Here is a 20,278-nt window from a genome sequence, read left to right on the forward strand (position 1 = left end):
TTAATTATTTTCCATCTGTAACAACAACAACAAAAGGTTAACAGTGGAGGGTAATTCAGTCCTCAGCATTTTACTTCCTCAAGTATCCCTGAATATATATGGTTAACTCATCCTATATTAATTATTATGCACAGAGTAAAATCAGCTAAGAGTTACATTTATCCACTTAATAAAAAAAACTAACAAAAAAAAAAACAGGTTTTCTCAGTATTTCACAGAGCTTTAAGGAGCTCAGTTTGTGATCTAACAAAATCAGCTCCATGGCTTTGAACCTATTATGTGTAATTATGTGGATTATTCAAGGGAAATTCCACCCTGAGACACATTAAATATGTTTATACTGAAATATTTGTGATGTGCTTAGCAATTCTGGAGCTAATTTATTGATTGGTGCTTTATTTTCATTATTCCTGTGAGAAGTTAGCATTTTTTGTGCCGTATTGCCATCATAAGGGAGCATAAATGTTAAAATTGGACCCCACTGAAGATCACATTTTCAATATAAAGATTAATATTCAAGTTATTGTTGGATTTGACCTTGAAAGAACTAAGCCACTTGAAGCATTCGATGTGTTGAACTTTTTCTATTGCTTTTGTTTGATTTGTTTATTGCAAACAGCTGAAAGTCTGTAAATTTTGACAATAAACCTGATTTGCAATGTGGGTTGAATAATTTTGATTGCAACTGTATACTGTGAGCTAGTTACATTTGCATTTATTCATTTAGCAGACGCTTTTATCCAAAGTGACTTACAATCGAGGAAGTTCACTATCTATTTTAGCTAATTCATGTGAGCTAGTTCACTAGCTATTTACTGTGAGCTAGTTCACTAGCTATTTACTGTGATCTAGTACACTAGCTATTTACTGTGAGCTAGTTCACTAGCTATTTACTGTGATCTAGTACACTAGCTATTTACTGTGAGCTAGTTCACAAGCTATTTACTGTGAGCTAGTTCACAAGCTATTTACTGTTAGCTAGTTCACAAGCTATTTACTGTGAGCTAGTACACTAGCTATTTACTGTGAGCTAGTTCACAAGCTATTTACTGTGAGCTAGTTCACAAGCTATTTACTGTGAGCTAGTTCACAAGCTATTTACTGTTAGCTAGTTCACAAGCTATTTACTGTGAGCTAGTTCACTAACTATTTACTGTGATCTAGTACACTAGCTATTTACTGTGAGCTAGTTCACAAGCTATTTACTGTGATCTAGTACACTAGCTATTTACTGTGAGCTAGTTCACAAGCTATTTACTGTGAGCTAGTTCACAAGCTATTTACTGTTAGCTAGTTCACAAGCTATTTACTGTTAGCTAGTTCACAAGCTATTTACTGTGAGCTAGTTCACTAGCTACTTACTGTGAGCTAGTTCACTAGCTATTTACTGTGAGCTAGTTTACTAGTTATACTCGTTTACTAGCTATACTTGTATACTGTGAGCTAGTCCACTGGCTATTTACTGTGGGCTAGTTCACTAGCTAATTATTGTGATCTAGTACACTAGCTATTTACTGTGATCTAGTACACTAGCTATTTACTGTGAGCTAGTTCACAAGCTATTTATTGTGAGCTAGTTCACAAGCTATTTACTGTTAGCTAGTTCACAAGCTATTTACTGTGAGCTAGTTCACTAACTATTTACTGTGATCTAGTACACTAGCTATTTACTGTGAGCTAGTTCACAAGCTATTTACTGTGAGCTAGTTCACAAGCTATTTACTGTTAGCTAGTTCACAAGCTATTTACTGTTAGCTAGTTCACTAGCTACTTACTGTGAGCTAGTTCACTAGCTATTTACTGTGAGCTAGTTCACTAGCTATTTACTGTGAGCTAGTTTACTAGTTATACTCGTTTACTAGTTATACTTGTATACTGTGAGCTAGTCCACTGGCTATTTACTGTGAGCTAGTTCACTAGCTAATTATTGTGAGCTAGTTCACTAGCTATTTACTGTGAGCTAGTTCACTAGCTAATTTATGTGAGCTAGTTCACTAGCTACTTATTATGAGCTAGTTTACTAGTTATACTTGTATACTGTGAGCTAGTTCACTGGCTATTTACTGTGAGCTAGTTTACTAGTTAATTACTGTAAAATATATAACCTTAACTTACTGTATGTAACCTTAACTGAAAAATAGATTTATTATTCTACACGTTATTAAACATAAATATTTGAGCTAATAGTTTCAGGTCGTTAGTTTTTCTGAACATTACATTTCTAGAAAATGTATAATCTGTCAAATTGTTTTAGATCAGTATTATGTAATTTTTTTTACATAAAAATTGTCACTAAATGTTAACACAAGCATTTGCATTAACATTGGGTCTCATTTATCAAGCTGGTTACAAATGAATTTATTTGTAAAAATCGCTCACAGGAACACGTGGTGAAACATGGTGTTCATGAAATTCCAGTTACATTTACTGTATATCCTATTTTTTGCCTTTTTATGGAGTTTTGTGGGTGTCACTAAATGTAAATCAGCTTTGAATGTAAATGTAAATCAATGTAAATCAATCTTGAATGCACTTTAAGGGCGATTGGCATTTCATCAACATACACATGAATACGAAGAAAATCATCACCATGAAAGCTTTTGTAAATCTGTCAGGAAGTTCAATTTGGTCTACAAAAATATTTACATACAACCTTATTAAAACATTGATAAATGAGGCCCATCGTCTGTGCAGCAATCCCTAATTTCCTCATCTGGGGATTAATAAAGTATTATCTTATCTTATATTAATAACATTGTGAACCCATTTGGTATTACATCACATTTTTAAATCAGTGTAGAAAAAAAACACCTAGCTTTCTCACAACATGTCTCACGTTAGCATTGAATATTTCAATAATGTTCTTTATTACAAAAGATTCTTCGCTATTAAAATGGCATCTCTAGATACAGGAACCAACATACCACAGCATTCAGAACCCTTCCAATAGTTTCTCTCTGGAAATTTGCACTCTTAGATTTGAATTGATACAAACTAAAATGCTATAAAGCCTTAATCTTTCATATGCAAAGAATTGTTCAGTAAACTGTCTGTTTCTGGCGGGACATGTCCTCAGAACTCTGGGATTGTGGGAAGCACAAAGGAGTGCAGTCTGATCCAAAGCCTGGTTTAGCAATACAATTAGAGGATACCAACAGGAGGGACGCAGACACAAAATGACACAGAGCCATAAAACCACAGAGATTTAAGCGAGTTTTCTATTGTTCTTTTGTTTTAATGTTATGGATACCTCTGAGATTACTGGGCCAATATGCATCCATGACTCCAAGCTGACATGCAGATAATTAAGTCTGGCTCTGTGAACTGCTGAAAAATTCTGAAACAGCATAACAGTTATGGGAAAAATAAAAGTAATAAAGCCATTAAAGTACCAAGAACTCAAAAAAGATTCATTATTAATTAGTTAATTGTTAACTCCTCATAGAGATTTTATTATTATTATTATTATTATTATTATTATTATTATTATTATTATATAAATAGGTCTTTGTTTCAAACGTCACTACAAACACTACCATTTTCCATTTTAAATGGTATTTTCTCAGTATTTCTACAGAACTTGTGTCTAAACTAGATTGCTACCTCACACTGCTACTATTACTACTGTTTCAAAATAAACAAAATTAGAATTTTTTGAGGGAAAAAAAGGGTATTTTCTCAGTATTTCTATAGAACCTGGGTCTAAATCTAGCTAGCTACCTCACTAAACTGACATTATTGTATTATTTAAACAGGTTATTTTCTTAGTATTTCTACAGGACTTGTGCAGAACTGCACATTTCTCCCTTTCGCATGCCATAAAGCAGCACGTAACACAGCTGTAAACGTAACCAGTAAAGTGCTCTACACATTCCACATGCATTCCACTGCCACTGCAGAAATGACCTTTATAACGTCAAAACGAACTTATTCACACTAAAGTAAGAGCGTGGTGTGATATTTATTCTTGAGGAGACTTTGAACACCCAACGCTCTCCCCATCTCCTTCATCCGTCCCTACTGTATCTCTGCCTAGCATGTGGTTCGTTCTGGTTTCCTTGTAAAATATAATTGAACCTCACACTGACATCACACTTTCCTCCTCACAAACCACCCATGCTGGTGAAAAAAGAGCCTGAGTAGAATCGCGGGGATCAACGTTTCCTAGAAGTTTCATATTTAACACCACTTCTATATCTGATTAGTTTATGTGCCCTGAAGTAAACGGAAATTAAAGCTATAGGATCAGTTCGCAATACGGAAAAATGTGCAAATTTATTACAACACAGTGAAATTTGCACAATGCCCACTTTCCAGCACAGTTCACATAGGCATTTAACAGAGCACAATAAAAGAAAGACCTTATACTGCAGCACTGTTGCATTCTCAAGATTGATTGGTATTACCTAACAACTAACAAGTAACCACTTGTACAGACTTGTATGCTGGACACTCCACATAAACGGATTTAAAAATGTGTACTTTTTCATACGGTTAAGTTTTCTTAAATGTTTATTTAGCATTTTTGAAGCTAGGCGTCTCAAGTGTCAGTGCTTTGGTACAGTCTCAGGTAAAGCTGTAGCTTTTGTTCCCTCTATTTTCTCCCCAATTTGGTCACCTGCCAATTCCCACCCACCAGCCAGCTCTCCTCTATCATACAACAGCCACCAAAAGGGTGAAAGCTAATATACACTTCCTCTGAGACACCCAAGGCCAGCCAGCTGTATCCTTTCAAACTGCTGTTCATGCTGTGTCACATGGCAATGCAACACATTCAGAGGAAAGCGCTGTCTACCCTCCTCTGCGTACATGAACTCATAGATGACCATGATTGGCTAGTTTCACTGTGATTGACACAGGAGAGAGTGTATGACCCCTCCCACACAGAAAGCATGGTCAATTTTGCTCCCATGAGTTTTAGCATATTATATACTATACCATACCATACTATATATACTACTATTACTACATATTATCCAAATTACTGTGGTGTAAGAGGAATTATAGGAAAATAATGAACTTCGGGGTGATAATGTAATTATTTTCCTATAACAGCACATCCCTAAGTGTTTTATTCCTTACTCATTAAAGCAGAGAAAAACTTGACTTACTTGGATTTACTTGGGACTTTACATTCCCTGAGAGGTACAGAAGAAGCGATAGGGGAAAGATGATCTTCCAAAGGTGGTTCATTTCAAATCGAGACCTGGCCTTCATTCCTGGAGAAGTAAATATAGATTAGAGGAATCTTAAGAGATAATATTTTTAATTTAATTAAATGCAGGACAATAAAAGTATATTAGGACACTAGAACACTGTTGCAACATTTCTACCTTATTTTATAAGATATTAAGGTGAATATATGTTTAGTGTTGTTGTGTTTATGTTTTTCTACGCACCCACGGTGGAAACAAATTTCCTCTTTGAGGACAAAATAAATGAACTATCTAAGGTTCCAATATATGAGATACATTTAACGGCAAAACAAATAACCAGAACCATGATTTTATTTAAGACAATAAAGCTGCAGTAATTGCCTGCAGTAGCTGGTGGAATTTCTATTAATTCTTCACACCACAGCCAAGGGAGCTTTACTTCTCAGAACAAAATGGTGAGAGTATGTCAACAGACACACACCAGTGTGGACAAATCTGAACCATTATCTCAGCCCAGAAAACCACTTATGAGGTTGATTTATTGCTGTAAGTGGACTGACCATTAGTAAATTCATGGATGGAAAATTATGAATACATTTTAATTATAAACAGGTCATTTTTCTAAGAGTGTGCGCCACATCACTGGCCTAGTGGGCTTTGTCCAGCTGAGGTAATGTCTAAGTCACTGCCGCAGGCCTCACTCAGTGTCCCCTGCTTAGTTTGTAGTCAGCTTCTCTTAATGCCAAGTCATCTTAGCTAATATTTACCATGCAAATAAAAGATGACATTTACAGCATATTTATAGAACATTTTAATTGTTATGGTTAGGGAAATTACCAGTATTACTATTTAACTAGAAATTCTCTATGAACCAAAAAAAAAAATTACTAGAACTATAATAATCACAAATAATGCTGAGTTGAACCATGAACCATCCAAAGGACTCTTGAGGAACTCTTGAGTGATGATAAGTGCATGCCATTACAGATAAATAGTTTACACACTTGTCATTCTCATCAAGGACCTGGGAATCTAGAAATTAAAGTTTAATTCAATTTCCCATCCATCCATTTTCCATACTGCTTATCCTATACAGAGACCAGTGCCTCTCCCAGGGAACTTGGGGCACAATGCAGGGAACACACATTCACACACTACGGACAATTTGGAAAAGCCAATCAGCATACAGCGCATGTCTTTGGACTGGGAGAGGAAAACGGAGTACCTGGAGGAAACCCCAGAAGCACGGGGAGAACATGCAAAGTCAGAGAACATGCTAGATTTAATTCAATGTCATTTATATTTTTATTAATGTCACTTTTAACAATAGACATTGTAACAAAGCAGCTTTATGGAAATTCAGGTGTAGATTTATATCCATAATTGTCACGTCAACACGACTTGGCATTGCGGCTTACAAACAGGGCTGCCGAAAACCACAGTTCCCAACCTGCATTGTGTCCTACAAACATGGCCGCCCAAGACTACAACATCCACAATACACTCCCACTCACATGATCAAGTTCACCATCATACTGATTGCCTACATCTGGACAACCTCACTACCCTATATATACACACTCATAGCCTCTGTTTAACTGCGAAGTATACGCTCAGTGTCCTGTACCTGTTATTTGCTGAGCCTTGAGCCTTGAGCCATTGTATCTGTGTTCTGGTTTATGACTTTGCCTTTTGCGTATCTTCTCCAGTTTGTGGACTTGATGTTACTGTCTCTTCTGCCTGATGATAATGAGCAAGCCAGATGTGACAGTGGCAAGGAAAAACTCCCTTAAACTTCTCCTCCATGAGGAGTTCTGGGATGAGCCCAGGACAGTCTTTGTGATTACAGCAGCAGTTCTTGGATACAAATCTACAGTATTCTGGTGAGATTATCCACTGAAGCAAGAGTTGGTCATAAACTGTTGGGAACTATAAAAAGTGCAGAAATCTCCAGTAAAATATATCCAATACATCCTGTACATCTTTAACCTAAATTACAGAATATTTAAATCATGTATGACCAAATCACCTAACGTAATTTGCTATTTCCAGAGACTTGTAGAGATTTGGCTTCCTAAAACTCACTTCAGTGTAATGGAAACAGACACTGGATTCTAAACCACTTTGGTGTTGTTTGCTACACTTTTACAATATCATTGGACAGATGCTGCTCATAGAGGGTTTTGTAAAACTACAAGGCACAGTAAATAGGAAAATTACAGACTAGAACTGGGCAGCTAATTGTGATGTTTTTTTAAAAAATATATATATATTCTTTTTTTTTTTTTTTTTTTAAATAAAACGCTGCCATGTCATGTCAGTGGTGACTGTATGTATTTTTCAAAGGCCAAATTAAATCTTGAAGCACTCAGTCTGACTTTTAGAGAAAAGTACATGTTATTGGGTAAGGTTTCTAGTTTTCTAGAAATCTCGTCTAGCAAGAGATTTTTCTTGGATACTTTGTGAAAGTTTTAAGGTTCCACATGAACCCTACAAATAAATTTCAATGATCTGATAAAGCATTTATTTATTTATTTATTTATTTATTTATTTATTTATTTATTTATTTATTAAACAGATTTTGATTTTAACCTCTTCAGGCTCTTATTGTTAAAAGTAATATGTTATTCTTTACTAATGACTATTGTATAGGCAAAATCTATTCATGGTATATGTCACTCTGTAGGACAAAGTGTACCGTAATGTTAGTTGTCTGTAACGCTCAATCCCTGAGGTTCTACCTAGAACCTTCTGAGAAAGAGAAAGTTGCAGGGTTCTACACAGAAACTTTAAGCGTTCCCCAGAGAAATCAACCAAATTTCCATTAGGATGCTAGAAACCTTTTTATATTCTTTTCTTTTTTATGAGTCTAATTGAACTGTCTTTTATAGATTCAATCTAAAAATCCTTATAATCTGATTGGCCATGCTCTGTAATGCATTACTAGATGATTTATTAGGGTTTCCTACGGCAGAATGTTTACACAAGCCCAGCAGTGTTTATGAGCATTGTAGAAGTCTAGTGTAAAGGTTGAGTGTCTGAAAAACAGCAGGAATGTGGGTCTCTGCTGGATAACTAAGGAGAGTTTTTCTTCCTCCCACAGTATTCATCAGCAGCCAAACACAACTGTGCTCTCAGTGCTGCGTAGGAGTAGCCTATATACTGAACATGCCGAAATCAGACTGTTTCCCGCTTTGACAGTCCCAGTTAAGAATGCATCATGCAGACAGAACTGGTTCTTCACCTTTTTACATCATTTTCAACCAGAAAAAAAAATCACCCTTTTTCTGCACAACCCCAAATCATGCTGATTAATGACGTAAACAGAACATAACTTTACTTCTTAAGTCTATCGTTAGAGGATCTTCATTGTAAATCTGACATGGTGGAACTACATGTTATAGAATCGGGCAAAGATTTTATAGAGATCATCTCATACAGTACAACGAGGAATAATCTTCAAAAGAGTACCGAAATCAGCTTTAAAGAAATGTGAAAATTTCAAGAATGCTTGAACAGACTAGTAAATAAGCACTATTCCCAATATCTCAGTATATACCATCCAGTATAACCCCTTCCTCTCGCTCCCTAGCTGATTGTTCATAAGTCATCCTGCATCTCAACAGCTGCTATACACTTCCAAACCACTGACAGTATTTCTATGTAAAAGACAGCTATCTATTTTAACACTAAAAACCAATTCCAGACAGAAGTCATGGACAAAGGTCAACCAGTTCACTCCTGTGCTTGTTGCAATCATGTATACAGAACTATGAAAAATGATTCGTTTCAAAAATGTGGCATTGTAATTTGTGCCAGTTCACCGAGATCATGCCTATCGTCATGGTTCATGGAGAGATATTTTTTTTTACAAAATGGCAGATGGGAGTGATTATGGACGACACAGAATCCAGAGCACACCAGGAACAGTAATAAGAGACTCGGTCTGAAAAGCCATGGTGAGAGCGTGCATGTCTGTGGTTAGTTCAGTATGAAGCTGTCATGAATAAACCAGCAAGCACAAGATGAAAAGCTATTAAACCCTTACTTTAGGATTTCGAATGCGTGTTTTTCTCATCATACAAAATGTTAGACATAATTGCAGTTCTGGACGTCATTGGAAAGTCGACGTATATATTAAGGCAGCTGTGACAGGTTTGCGCATTTTTGCCTGTTTGCCAGAATATTTCTACCTCAAAAATATGGACTTTCTTCTATACCTGTAGTTTAGACAGATTTTCATACTTCTTGATGGAGGTGGCTGGTGATTTTATAGGTTCTCCTCAAATATTAACTGCTTCAATGAAATATCTGCTCAAAGCAGAGACTTTAGGCTCTGTAAATGAGAGGAAAAACAACATGTAGACCAGCTATGGGGGATTTCATTTTTTTCTGTATGTTTATTCGTGTATGGTTAACATAACATGCATACAGCGCAGCTGATTATATACAGTGCATGTATATACAAATAACACGTGCGGTAATTGATCTGTAATGATGTTCGTTCAACAAAGTCGTTACCATTTCATATTTAACCTCACAAACATCAAATGAACACGTTCCTTCACATAGCTTGTTCCATCACATTGTATTAGCTATGATTTGCTATGACAGAATTAACCAGACAGAATCATTCCTGTTCCCTGTTTCAGTCTGAAAGCTACCAAACCGTTAGCTACACTCTCAGCTCAGAGAAATTGCGATAACAGCTGAGGAAGTACAGGAGATTTACTGCAGGAGGAGAAACAGAAGAAGCGTAGAAATGGTTTTATAAGATAAAGATGTACTTTTCCCTAGTACTATCACAATAACTTTCAGTGGAACTTTCAACAAGTTATTTAATGGTTATCAACCTTGATAGATTGGCTGATGCTAGATTGTTCCTTAAATGATTATATAACAAATTCAGCTTCTACAACTGTCTGACATCCAGTCTAATATTTTAGATATAACCATACAGATCACAGGGATTGTATTGAGTATATTTCCTCTCCTCACCACCTGTAATTAATTCCTGGCTATACCTTTGTTCTAACTACCAATATCCAACAAATCAGGACATGGAGACATCTCTATATGCCTGTCAATCATGTTTCCTGTCAATTTATCAAGCTCCAACTATTGCAATAGCATTCAGGCCTCCTAGCCTAGGCTCCTGATTTAGAACACTAAATGTTAAGGGCTAAGCCTTGGCCAAACCTTTGCCAAAATCACTGACTACACCTTAAAATGTATAACAAAACAATCATGCTGGAACAAGTGTACAACTATTTATGCGGGACAATTTTAAAATGTACACCATTAGACATCTTCACAGCATAGCTTGCTTTTACAAAGCTATATCATAGCTCTGCTACGTTGTACTAACTGCTGCCTACCAGGGTTTCAGCTCGATAGTATGCTTATTATGTGCTGACCTATTTGGACTAGAAAAAGTAGAGTATATATTTTTGTATTGACTTCTGTAAGTCGGTCTGAATGACATCTGTCAAATTCTGTAAATGTAAATGTACATATGAATGAGCGCTTTCTGTAATAAGGCCTAGAATGTAATGGCTGAAGAACTGTCGTCAAGCAAACAGCAAAAGAGCCGAGCAGAAACAATCAACAAACCAACGAAAAGCCTATATCAGTCTTCAACAGAGGACCAGTGATGCACTACATGGCCTACCCCTCTTAGAACCCCTGCAAAGTCAATAAAGTAGGATTTACTTGATCCGAAAATGTAATACTGCCCACTGAGTGGTGTAGACAGAAGAGAACAAGGACACAATTCACTCCATCTGCATGAGTGCTACAGTCAACATGCTTCTCACGCTATTGCTACACACATCCAAGAAAGCTGAGAGAGTTCATGTACGGTAGATCACATAACTACACCAATGATAATATGTTACACCACATGTCAGCCAAATTTGAACAAAATAGAACAATATACAAAGATATATAAAAGAAATGAACGAGCGATAAATGGAAAGCAAATTTATAAGGAGTACTGTCCTTATAAAAAGTTCTTTCAGATGACCAGAGAACAAAGTTAAAGAAGAATGGACTGATAATGAACAGATAATGAGTTCTGTACAGCTAGAAACACACTTTCACACTGTATATATTTATGTTGTTTGTTTGTTTGTTTGTTTTTAATTAAGCTTGCCATCAGGTTCTGGTTGAAAGTATAGATATAGAGGTGTGGATCAGGACTGGGATGCTATGGAGTGCAAAAACCCCTGGAAGGGGCAAAAACCCCTGGAAGGGGTTTTCTTCTTCTTCTTCTTCTTCTTCTTCTTCTTCTTCTTTTTAATTAAATACAGAAACACTGGAGAAAACCCAGAAGTGTTTTCTCCAGTGTTTCTGTATTTAATTAAAAAGAAGAAGAAGAAGAAGAAGAAGAAGAAGAAGAAGAAGAAGAAGAAGAAAACCCCTTCCAGTTAGGCCATATACAGTTTGGGGTTAAATCTGAATACAGGTACTGATATGGATATTTGTTACACCCCTACTCATGACTTGACTAAACAAAATATAGAAAGCCTGGCAACTCGGTGTTAACTTTAATAGCAGTGAGGTGGACTTGAAACAAAAAGACTGCACTGATATAAAAAAACCCAAAAAACAACAGTATACAAAACATGGGGTCGTGGGGAACCTTGAGCCTATCCCAGGGAGCATGGGGCACAAGGCGGGGTACACCCTGGACAGGGTGCCAATCCATCGCAGGGTACAATCACATACACACTCACACACCCATTCATACACTACGGACACTTTGGACACGCCAATCAGCCTACCATGCATGTCTTTGGACTGGGGGAGGAAACTGGAGTACTCAGAGGAAACCCCCACAGCACGGGGAGAACATGCAAACTCCACACACACAGGGCCACGGTGGGAATCGAACCCCCGAAGCTGGAGGTGTGAGGCGAACGTGCTATCCACTAAAAAAATTCAGATTTCAGTGTCAAGATTAGTGACTTATTACTAATTGCATAACAATGACTTGTTCCTACAACTAAGTAGTTAAATACATTTTTAGTTGATGTTACATATTTAGATGGACAACAGCACATTAGTGTCCTTGCTTCTCAGTTTTTTTCTCTCTGTCCTTCGTGGGTTTCACTAATGTCTTAATGTCCTGAAATCCATGATTGGATTTGGAGTATTTGCACTGCTTTGTCACAGTCCTTGGCTGTTTTTATGTCTTCATTCTTACATATGTACTGTATAATGTACTCGCTGAACTTTGACCAAATATCGTTTTAGGGAGTTGCCAGAAATGTCATAACTGCTTGCATTACGTAATTTAACACCGATATTTTAAACCAGTTTTGTCAGGAAGTGTCGAGGCACTTTTTACTGCATCACCAATTAATCCCGTTGTCACTAGTTTAGAATAATTAATACCTCAGCAGCACAAATGCAATAATTTAGTCATTCTGTTTTGTTAGGTAAATGTTCACACATATCTGCACTATCCTCTTTAGCTGACTCAGCGATGGAGATTTGATTTCCTCAGGAAGTTGTCGGTGCATCTTTACAAGAATAGATATTTGGTTGGTATTTTTTGTTTGTTTTTTCAAATCAAAAGGCTGCTTCAGAGTTAAACTGGAATGTAGCATTGAACTGGAACTCAAAAGCATGAATACGCTTTTGATCCTTAAATTTGAAGCAAACATTTATATGTAATCAAAATTCAAGAATTTATCCAATTAACCACTCATGTTTATTTAAATATTATGAAGCATTATATCTCCAACTGGGTAGATTTCTATGTGTCAACCATTTTCAAACCAGTGAGCTCATGGTAATGTTTGTTATGTAGTGATAAACAGGTTGAATACAGACTAAATGCCCTTAATGGTCCTTAAAATATATATAAAGGTTTTTGAGTTTGTCATTTAATTCATGTAAACCAGCATGGTGGTGCATCGAAAGCAGCTGGATGATAAACAGTCCCATCTTCCAATCATGCATTAAACGCAGAGTCAACGATTTAAAAAAATAAAAACATTCCAGGTCACTTTTTTGTGATATTTGGGAAAGTCATTGAAATATCTGTTTAGAGCAGAACTTCTTGGTCCTGTAGGTGGCCTGTAAAATGCCTAGCCTAGCTTCCAAGGGCTGTATTTTAAATTTCAAACATTTTCCAAAATCACAGAATACACCTTAAATAACAGTAGTCATGCATGAATAACTAAAGGTGTGGTGTCGGTGTATAAAAAACGCTTTTGAGAAACGCAGGCGGGTTTTAAGGCAGCCGTAATCTATTGACTCACAGCATGGTCCACGGTTTACAAAATCTGTTTGCAATTAGAGCGCAGGCAGTTGGGAGTGCTGCAGAGCGAGGGCCGTCATTGCACTGTAATTCTACTAATTGACCTGAAAATGACAGTGAAGGGCCCTTGAAACGTAGCCTTTTCATTTGCAACAGATACAAACACGGCCTAATTTTAGCTCATTTCAAACCATGTATGAACTCTTGTCATATCTGTACCAGTAGTATAATTACCATGATGGAAGTAGAAGCCTGTAGTTTCAGGAAAACCTACTGTAGAGATGATGTGAAGTAGCACACAAACAAACCGGATTTTCGCTCTTCTCAAGTCACTTAAGATGCACAAAATTCCACTCGTAAATTGTTCTAGCAGTTTTGGCTTTCGCAGTAAGGATGCAACATGAAAAATGAACGCTATATCAAATCATTTTGCTGTGCGCGGTGTGATGTTTATATGGGGTCGCAGGTTCATCGGATCTAACAAGTGTAAATTCGATTTCATTCGTGTAATGGTTTTAACGATATAAAATGCTGTCCATAAAATCTGGATGTAGATTTAGATCCCTAAAGAGCAAACCAGTGGTCACAATGGCAAGAAAAGAGACTTCCTGAATCTTCAGAAGAACCAGGGTGACCCAGATAGTGAGGTTATATGTCCACGGTTATATTCTACAACGTCAAACAGTACTAATAGTGTTAAGGATGTACAGTATGGGTATCATAGTCTTTATGATTACAGCAGTGGATCAAAGGCGTCCAAGTGAGATTATCCAGAGACACAAGGGTGAGTTTTGGACATAAAGTGTAATATGTCGGGTGTCTATGTGAAAACATCCACAGCAAACTTTCTATAAACACTTTGGTCAAAATAATGCAGGCATGTCACCTTAAACCATGTCACATGACAGGTTCACCTAACGTGTTTTAATATATCACAAGGCGTCTTGCAATCACATAATTTAGCAATATAATAGCATTATTGTATTATACAGTAGATATTGTTACATGAGTAGAGGGCCTCAACTATTTGATGGTTTAAAGCTCTTAAAACAGCAGAGGTGCCTCGAAACATCTCAGTGAACACATGAATACCCTTAATTACGATTATAGCTTATTAAAAAGCACCTGAGAAGGTAAAAACAAACAAACAGGCATTTTATTAGGAACATTACGAGCACAAGCTCTATGCATACTTCTTGGAAAGTTCATGTTAATATAAATACATTTCACGATTTGTGGTAATTCTCGTTCATTTATATTTAACTAATTCATGAGTTGATGGTGGGATTAATGTTTAAAAAAAAAAAAAAAAGATTTATTTTATTATTAATTTTTATTGATACTGTATGCCCGTTCTACATCTTATGTGAGCTCATGTTCACACGTTTATATCTACCCATAAACAAGAAGGAAACATCCATCCATCTGTCCATTTTTCTTACCGCTAATCCAATACAGGATCACAGGAGAGTCTATCCCAGGAAACTCGGGGCACGAGGAGGGGGACACCTTGGATGGGGTTACAATCCATCGCAGGGCACAGCTGCACACACATTCAACATACAACACATGTCTTTGGACTGGGGGAGGAAACCAGAGTACCCGGAGGAAACCCTGGAAGCTTGGGGAGAACATGCAAACTCCATGCACACGGGGCTGAGCCCCCAACTGCAGAGGCACAAGGTGCTAAAAAAGTGCTAACCACTAAGCCACCATACCAAGAAAGGAGCATGTGATTTTTCATTTCAAGACAACTAACATATCATTGCAGATATTTTACTTTTATGAGAATACATGAAAGTCTAATCAAATAGCCCTTCCAGCTAAAGTGAATCCAGGTGATGGCAAGTATGTGTTGACTTGATCGGAGTTACTATATGTCATATTGCACAGGAAATTGCTGGAGCATGTGATTACATGAGAAATGTTCACGTTAATCAGGTCCGATGCTTTCGAAAAAGTTTGCAGCTATTCATTTAATTTCAGTCCAATCTATAATCCAGTTAAAAAACACATGTTTACGATAGGTATGGCTAAAATTATATAGTCCTCTAAGAAAATACTGTTGCATATGCCTTTACACCTTTACAAAACAGATCTAACAACAATACCAGTGTTTCCTTGTGTAATCCCCAGTGCAATATTAAACCCAATGACCTCACCATGAGGAGGACAATGGCCCATTTCCTACAAAAAAAAAGAAAAAAAAAGAAAAAGAAAAAAAAAAAGGACTAACTTCACAGAGTTCTGTGTGAATACTGTGTGACCGGGACTTAGAGCTGTCAGTACTTTATAATTAATAGACCATAATAAACATGTAATTTATACTGTATACTATATATAATATAAATGCAATATTATTAAACTATTCCACAGACATTATTTCTGTCTTGCTATATACTGGATTGTTAATGCTGTAATGCTGATATTATAATTTTCTGTCAAATTGACACGGAAAGGACATGTGAAAGGAAACATCTCTGTATCCATCCATCCATTTTCTATATCACTTTTCCTACAGGGTCACGGGGAACCTGGAGCCTATCCAGTGGAGCATGGGACACAAGGCGGGGTACACTCTGGACGGGGTGCCAATCCATCACAGGGCACAATCGCATACACCCTCACACACCCATTCATACACTACGGACACTTTGGACATGCCAATCGGCTTACCATGGATGTATTTGGACTGGGGGAGGAAACCGGAGTACCTGGAGGAAACCCCCGCAGCACGAGGAGAACATGCAAACTCCGCACACACAGGGAAGTGGTGGGAATCGAACCCCCCACCCTGGAGGTGTGAGGAGAACGTGCTGACCGCTAAGCCACCGCACCCAATTACCCTGTACATTGTAATAAAGATGTATTGGTTACTGGAGTTACTAGAGTTATATCACAGTAATAGGTACGGGTCAGGGACGTAAGTTTAAATGTTACACCAGTATTTAAGCTGGGAAAGTTCTCTATTCAGACTCAACTTACGCAGGTTGAATTTCTGGGCTTTCCTTTCAGATCATTCAGACATTTACCTGTGTGTGGTTCATACCTTGGTGGTTGCCAGATTTATCATGTCTGAAATGGGGTTTTTCAATAGTGTCTAAACCACTGCCTTTAAATACAAGCACTTTTCTAAAGACTTTGAAGAGTCAATAGAATTAAATAAGTAATAGTGTCATTCTAGTGTACTTAATTTTGTCCTCAAATGACATTCCATTGTTTTTTTTGAGTGTATTCAGAGCCTAAAACATGAACTTCGGAGTGACAAGTGATGCAAGATCAGAATCTTCACAAGCGTCACTAAGACTTATCTCTGTTTTAGGCAAATGACGCCCTGCTAGCGCAGCTTTCATTCAGTTGTAACATATAAGTCTGTAGATATGTCTCAAGTCTGAATAACGATGTGATTTGATAAAGCCCAACATCTGGGATAAGAGTTCAGCAGCTAGTGTAGGCCCCACATCCCTATTTTACATTTCCTCCTAAATCTGCTAAACGGCAGAAGCAGCAACTGGTAATGCTCAAATATTGTCAAGCAAGTGGGCCACATTTACAATGAAAACCCATTCCAGGACCAGAAACATACACACCGTCTGCTAGAGTATTGAAGCTAAGCTTGTTAAAACTGGGTGGAGGATAACTCAAACCTGATATTTTCTTCAGCCATGCATTCAACATGCTGCTATTTATACACACCAAACAACTTGTTGTTAAGACAGGGACTGTGTCTCTGTTCTCTGAATTCGGCTAAATGAATACCAAATGGATTTGTCAGATGGAGAGCAATGGGAGAAGGAAATGAAACATGAGGGCCTCAGCTGTTTTGAATCTCAAATCCAAATTACAGATTATACCAGACATCTCTGATTTCCAGTCATTCCTGACTGAGCTCTCACCCAAGAGGCCTGCATTTCTAATCGAAACTGACATGTCCACGATCCCAAATGATAATACTGTACGTTACCATCGTTCAAAGAGTAAAGTATCTTCTGCAGCTTGAAGAATCTGGAGCAGTAAACGCAACGATGCAAAACAGTGGAAAAGTACTGGAAAAATGTATACCGCTCGCTACCCTGACTTTAGATGCACAGCTATAAAATGGGAAATACTGTAGCTGAAAGTGCCTGTGTTGTAGTGTGTGTAGTGTTTTAAAATTTAGGGGATAGCCCAATTTTCCATAATAACTTAAATCATATGTGAAGGTTTTAGAAAGTGCCATCTAATCTAATCTGATGCCAGTAGTCAGCCCATGAACCATGTCTAATAGAAATAAGAGTACTCGAAATACTATGGGACAGTCCTGGACTGTTCTGGTTTTATGTAATAAGTCGCATAGATCGAGCCATTTACTTAAACACAGCTGGAAAAAATGTGTTTATCGGCGCTCTGTAAAAAAGAAAGCGTGTTGTAATACAGATACAAGAACCAAGGGGTCCAAGCACTGAAAATACAGTAGCCCTGTAGTGTTTTTTATTCTTATTCTTATTATAACACTTGCTTAATGGACATCTATGGCAGCCCATAGAACCATTCACTCACGTTTTTAATACAATTTGGAATATGGATTTGACACTGTCCCAATTAAAAAAATATATATATATATGTATAAGAATTTGTCAATAACAAGTTAAGAAAATTGACGATGGCAAAGACAGCGAGAACGACGTGAGCCGGTATTTCAGTGATGTTTTGCGTTGGTAGGTACTGTAGGTTTAAGACCACGCCCTGAAGGTCAAATATAGATGCTGTGTCTTTGAAAACTAGGTGGCGCTATAATTAAAGAATAAATGAAAACCGCTCATGAAAATCTCTGTCACGAAAGCAGTTTCATCTGGAAACTGATTCCGTTTTCCAAAACTAAACAAAGTTCTAGTTATTTATTTTAGATTTAGATGTATTTGATGTTTTCACTCTTCCTATACAGCATGCAGTTTGTAATATGGGACATAAACGTTTAAAATAGGGTTCTTCAAAGGATCTTTTGTATAGTTAAGGGTACTTATTGTCCTACAAGTATTGCAGTTTGGAACCTTTTCTGATAGATACTTTTAAGGGTTCTGTCAGAAGGACAACTGAAAAATCCTTAAGCGTTCTAGATTTGACCTGTGAATTGTGTACCTTTTCTGAAGAATCTGGGATTAAATCGAAATAGTTTCTAAAAATAAGCATAAACACACCACGAAGTATGTTTTAGGACCACATTTAAGACCGGAATGTTTTAAATGAATTAATCAAACATAAGGTAAATAAGGAATTGCTGATTATTATCTTAAGAAAGTTTTATTTACTGTCTTTGTTGAACATTATTGAGCATGACAAATATTTACACCTGAGTACCTGATACTTTCCATGAATAATAATAATAAAAAAAGGATTGTGATTTAAATGAACGTGATATCTTTGTGATACAAAAAAGTACAAAGTGACGCTCCTCTAAATCTATCGTTCCTAGTTTCACCAAGACATCTCTTAAAGCTCTCTGTATAATTATTGCCGTGAAGAATACACTGAAAAATGCTTTGAGAATAGTGTAGAAAAAAATTCCCACTATTCCCGCATTTCCACTGTGCATGACATCATACATCATGACTGACTAAAATTGCACAACAGTCTATAAAGAAAAGCAACCAAAAGCAAAATGAAGCACTTCATTCCTAACGGGTTGAAAAGATCAAACGTTCCCATAGATGGTCTCCATATTTGCGAAGGATGCAGTGTGGATCGAGTATGAGATTACTCTGTTATCCACTATTTTAGCCTGCCATGCAATCAGCACTTCTTCCAGAGAAACGGCTCAGCATAAAAGAAACGCACAAAGAAAATCAAAGCAAAAAAGAATCTCAGTGGACATGGATATACATAGGGGTGGAGGCAACCTAAAATTCCTTCTTTGTTGCCCTAAATCACATGCAGGCAAAAGCCCGATTTCGAGCAAGAAAAATAAACATCTCGTAGTTTTTGCAAGACTTAACGCAAACTTACTGTTTGAATCCTGCTTCTCTTAAACCATTTGTCCAGTGAGATGTTAATTCCAACCAGTGAGAAAGAAAACCAAAGTAAAATCCAGGCTGTTCCTTTCTCTCTATACTCACTTAGACCTCATATCCAGGCACACTGGGCTGATGTAAGACAGCTCTGGAGAGAGAGAAAGAGAGAAAGAGAGAGAGAGAGAGAGAGAGAGAGAGAGAGAGAGAGAGAGAGAGAGAGAGAGAGAGAGAAACTAACATTCTGAGGATTCTTGGGTACACGCCAAAGTCCCAGAATTCCATATGCCATACAGAAGGTTTCAATTAAGTCAGAGTCCAGTGGCCAATCAGAGAACTTTTTTTTTTTTATGCTTTAAGCAAATACTGAAAAGATCATAACTCTCAATGCACAAAGTATTTATAGAGAGCTGTGAGAAGGGCTGTGATCCACCCCACCCCCCAGTTTCATCTAACTCTCAGTAGTCGCCGCTATTCTGTGGAAGCTTAGCAGTGCTTCTACGTAAACAGGAGATGGATTCAGTGCGAAAAAAAAAATTAAACAAACAAACAAAACGTTTCATATCTGCTTTGAATTCATAAATTACAATCGAATACTTGGGCCACAATTATTCAGCGTCATAAAATGGGATCTAAATCCACATTTCTGACCATTTGCTTTGTGACAACGTCGATTGAAAACAAAAACAAAAAAAGCACTTTGCAGATAAAAAGTGAACGGATTTGAAAAGTTCAATCAGGTGCACACTCACCAGCCATTTTACCAGTCAGGGACACCATAGTAATACTGGGTAGGACTTCTTTTTGCTCTCAGAACAGCCTCAAATTCTTCATGGCATGGATGAGACATGGTGTTGGAAACATTCCTT

At 37.2% G+C, this 20,278-nt stretch overlaps 1 protein-coding gene across 4 annotated transcripts in view; it reads right to left on the bottom strand.

Annotated features, from left to right (window-relative positions):
* ddr2a (discoidin domain receptor tyrosine kinase 2a) overlaps window positions 1-19,751 on the bottom strand; it is a 46,219-nt gene extending 26,468 nt beyond the window's left edge. Inside the window, exons 1-3 of one of the 4 annotated variants that reach the window (XM_017480474.3) lie at window positions 19,408-19,751; window positions 9,377-9,492; window positions 5,112-5,219 (exon numbers count right to left, since the gene is read on the bottom strand). In XM_017480474.3, the coding sequence (XP_017335963.1) occupies window positions 5,112-5,217 (106 nt within the window). In that variant the 5' untranslated portion in view covers window positions 5,218-5,219; window positions 9,377-9,492; window positions 19,408-19,751. Of the gene's footprint in view, window positions 1-5,111; window positions 5,220-9,376; window positions 9,493-14,867; window positions 14,969-19,407 lie in introns of all 4 variants that reach the window. The other 3 variants (XM_047158418.2, XM_017480475.3, XM_017480473.3) reach the window with 3 other exon arrangements.
* Window positions 19,752-20,278: the final 527 nt, after the last annotated feature.

This window comes from Ictalurus punctatus, chromosome 11, assembly GCF_001660625.3.
Source record: "Ictalurus punctatus breed USDA103 chromosome 11, Coco_2.0, whole genome shotgun sequence".
In the NCBI taxonomy this organism is placed as follows: domain Eukaryota; kingdom Metazoa; phylum Chordata; class Actinopteri; order Siluriformes; family Ictaluridae; genus Ictalurus; species Ictalurus punctatus.